Source organism: Colobus angolensis, unplaced genomic scaffold (assembly GCF_000951035.1).
Source record: "Colobus angolensis palliatus isolate OR3802 unplaced genomic scaffold, Cang.pa_1.0 Scaffold412, whole genome shotgun sequence".
In the NCBI taxonomy this organism is placed as follows: Eukaryota; Metazoa; Chordata; class Mammalia; order Primates; family Cercopithecidae; genus Colobus; species Colobus angolensis.
In genome coordinates, this window is record NW_012117511.1 from 256,826 (window position 1) to 260,163 (window position 3,338).

The 3,338-nt window shown below is 40.7% G+C and overlaps 1 protein-coding gene across 1 annotated transcript in view; it reads right to left on the minus strand.

Annotated features, from left to right (window-relative positions):
• COPB1 (coatomer protein complex, subunit beta 1) overlaps positions 1-3,338 on the minus strand; it is a 56,883-nt gene that overhangs the window by 21,712 nt on the left and 31,833 nt on the right. The window contains exon 14 of the mRNA XM_011956278.1: positions 1,449-1,676. Coding sequence (XP_011811668.1) covers positions 1,449-1,676 — 228 coding nt within the window. The remainder of the gene's footprint in view (positions 1-1,448; positions 1,677-3,338) is intronic.

A 3,338-nucleotide genomic window follows, 5' to 3' on the forward strand; every position in this document is an offset into this window, starting at 1 on the left:
AGGATGGTCTCGATCTCCTGACCTCGTGATCCGCCCGTCTCGGCCTCCCAAAGTGCTGGGATTACAGGCTTGAGCCACCGCGCCCGGCCAAAATATTGGAGGTTTTTAAAAAACATACTTTAAAGATTACACTGACCAGACCTGAATAAATGCCCACAAGAGAGTTACAAAATAAATTACTGTTCATCAATCAAATCAATTGACAAGGGATAATGTACCTTGTAAATTACCTGGCTCTCATTTATGGCTTTTCTTATAATGGAATTAAAACAAAAACAAAAAAAACCTGGCCAGGCACGGTGGCTCATGCCTGTATGTAATCCCAGCACTTTGGGAGGCCAAGGTGGGCGGATCACCTGAGGTCAGGAGTTCGAGACCAGCCTGGTCAACATGGTGAAACCCCAGTCTCTACTAAAAATACAAAAAAAATTAGATGGCCGTGGTGGCAGGTGCCTATAATCCCAGCTACTCAGGACGCTGAGCCAGGAGAATCGCTTGAACTGGGAGGCAGAGGTTGCAGTGAGCTGAGATCACGCCACTGCACTCCAGTCTGGGCAACAAGAGTGAGACTTCATCTAAAAAAAAAATTTTTTTAGACCAAGCTGTTAGTCTCCAAAAACCATGGAAATATGAATGATGTGAGTGAAACTGTTTCAATTTACAAACCTGCTGTTTAGATAACCAACATAATATAAAGCTGAAGGAATCAAAAGGAGTCCCATTTATACAGGCCCAATTTGAATGTCAGAAATTGCTGTGGTAGGACATTGTAACCAACTTTGCCCTACTACCACAAATGTTCTGTGGATTCTGTTTCTTAAATAATAAGAGTTGAAACAACTTGATCTGTGGCTGCAGAATGGATGTTGTGTTAGCAGGCATGAAAACATTAATTTCTTTCTACATCTCCATCAAAGCCCTTGGGTGACCAGCGAAACTGTCAATGAACAGTAATATTTTAAAAAGGAGTCTTTTATTTCTGAGCAGCAGGTCTCAATGGTGAGCTTAAAATACTTAGTAAACCATCCTGTAAAGAGGATGTGCTGACATCCAGGCTTTGTTGTTCCACTGACAGAGCACAGACAGAGTAGATTAAGCATAATTCTTTTTTTTTTTTTTTTTTTCCTGAGACAGGGTCTTACTCTGTTGCCCAGGCTGGAGTGCAGTGGTGTGATCACAGCTCACTGCAGCCTCGAACTTTTAGATTCAAGCAATACTTCCTTCTCAGCCTCCCAAGTAGCTGGGATGACAGGCACATATCACTATGCCTGGCTAATTCTCTCATTTTTTGTTGAGACAGGGGCTTGCTATGTTGCCCACACTGGTCTCGAACACCTGGCCCCAAGGAGTCCTCCTGCCTCAGCCTCCCAAAGTGCTGGGATTACAGGCGTGAGCTACTGCACCCAGAGACACAAAGTGCTTTTGTTGCCTCATCATATATACCTTACCTTTTGGGATAATTTCTCTTCTTCTAGTTTAGCAGATAACATGTGAGAAAGGGACTGTCGGCATTCCTTATTGAAAATGTCATTCATTAAAGGTGAACATTCACACAAGACCTTGAGGCACAGGGAAATTCGATCCACATCATCATCAGTAATCGGCTTCTTAGGAAGAGAAGATTTTCCCAAATGCAGGATAGTAGCCATGAGCAACATAGCCTCAGCAACAAAAGACTAAGAAAGTAGAGAAATGGGTTACTGATACTGTCGTGATTCTCAGATTGCAATCATGTCACTTCATTATAACTCAAAATCTAAATTTTCACTTCACCTGAATAGGACTTCAAATTCTTTGGATTTTATGTCCATATCTGTTTTTGCATTCTTCTCCTGCCTTTCCACTCTTAACTGCCACTCTCTAAGACCTGCATTAATCCTCAATTAGAGACAGCAGCGGCTTTTTAACTGTTTTCCTTTGCTCTAGTCCTTCTCTGTAACCACTTCACATGCTGATGCTGTCCTTTTTAATCCCAACTACAGAAAAGTTAAAAGAATGATACACTTTACCAACTGTTAACATTTTGCTACATCTGCTTACCTATTCTATATATGTACACTTATCTTTTTGGCTGACATATGAAAAAGTCTTCACCTCAAAAATACTTCAGCATTCATCTCCTAAGAGTCAGAACAGTTTCCTACAAACCACAATTTCATTTTCTCACCTGAAAAATTCAACAATCCCAAAATACAGCTTCTATACTCTGAATTCAAATAAATTCTCCCTAAATTGTCTTAAAAATGTTTTTATTTTTTAAATTCAGGATCAGCTTCATGCATTTTATTTGATTGTTCTCTTTCATCCCTCTTAATCTAGACCAGTTCTCTGCCTTTTTGTTTTTAATCACACTAACTTTTTTAAAGAACTGAGGCCTGTTGTTTTATAGAATATCCCACACTTTTGATTAGAATACCAGATAGGTGATGTTTTGTATTTCACACTGTATTGCATCATAAGGTACCTAAAGTTAGGCTGTTCAATTATTGGTGCTGCTAAGTGTGATCACCTGATGCTGCCATCTTAATTTTTATACTGTACCAATCATTTCACTCCCCATGTAAATACCTTTAATGAATGTCAGCCTTCACACCGAAGTTCGTATTACTTAGCCTGCTATTCAAAGTCTTCCACAAGTGATTGCAACTTACTTTTTTAGTCTCTGTAGCATTATCCTGACACATATGCTCTATGCCCTTGCCAAACTGCCTTTGGCTGAGTATTGATCTGCACACATGCATGAAAAACTACTGGAGGCCTGGGGAAAAACCAGCAGAAGAGTAAGCATATATCCTCCAAGCTTGGATACTGTCTCCAAAAGGAGAGGAAAGAGAGGAGGGGACAGAAAATAAATCTGAGGAAATGACGGAAAATTTCCCAAACTGATGGAGATATAAACCTGCAAACCCAACAAGCTCAGTGAACAAGTACAGCAAACATGAAGAAAACCACACTAAGGCACATCCTAATCAAATTACTGAAACCCAGTGAAAAGGAGAAAATTTAAGACCAGTGGAAGATACACACGCACACACACACACACACTCCACCCAGGGAGATAAGAACGACAGCAGACTTCTCACCAAAAAGCCTGAAGACAATGGAGCTTTACCTTTACACTACTGGAAAAAACCCAGAAAACTTAGAATCCTATACCCACAAAGGTAACTTTCAAAAGTGTACAAAAAATAGACTTTTTCCAGACAAAAACTAGTAGAATCTGTTGCCAACAAATCTGCACTATAAGAAAAGTTGGCCGGGCGCGGTGGCTCAAGCCTGTAATCCCAGCACTTTGGGAGGCCGAGACGGGCAGATCACGAGGTCAGGAGATCGAGACC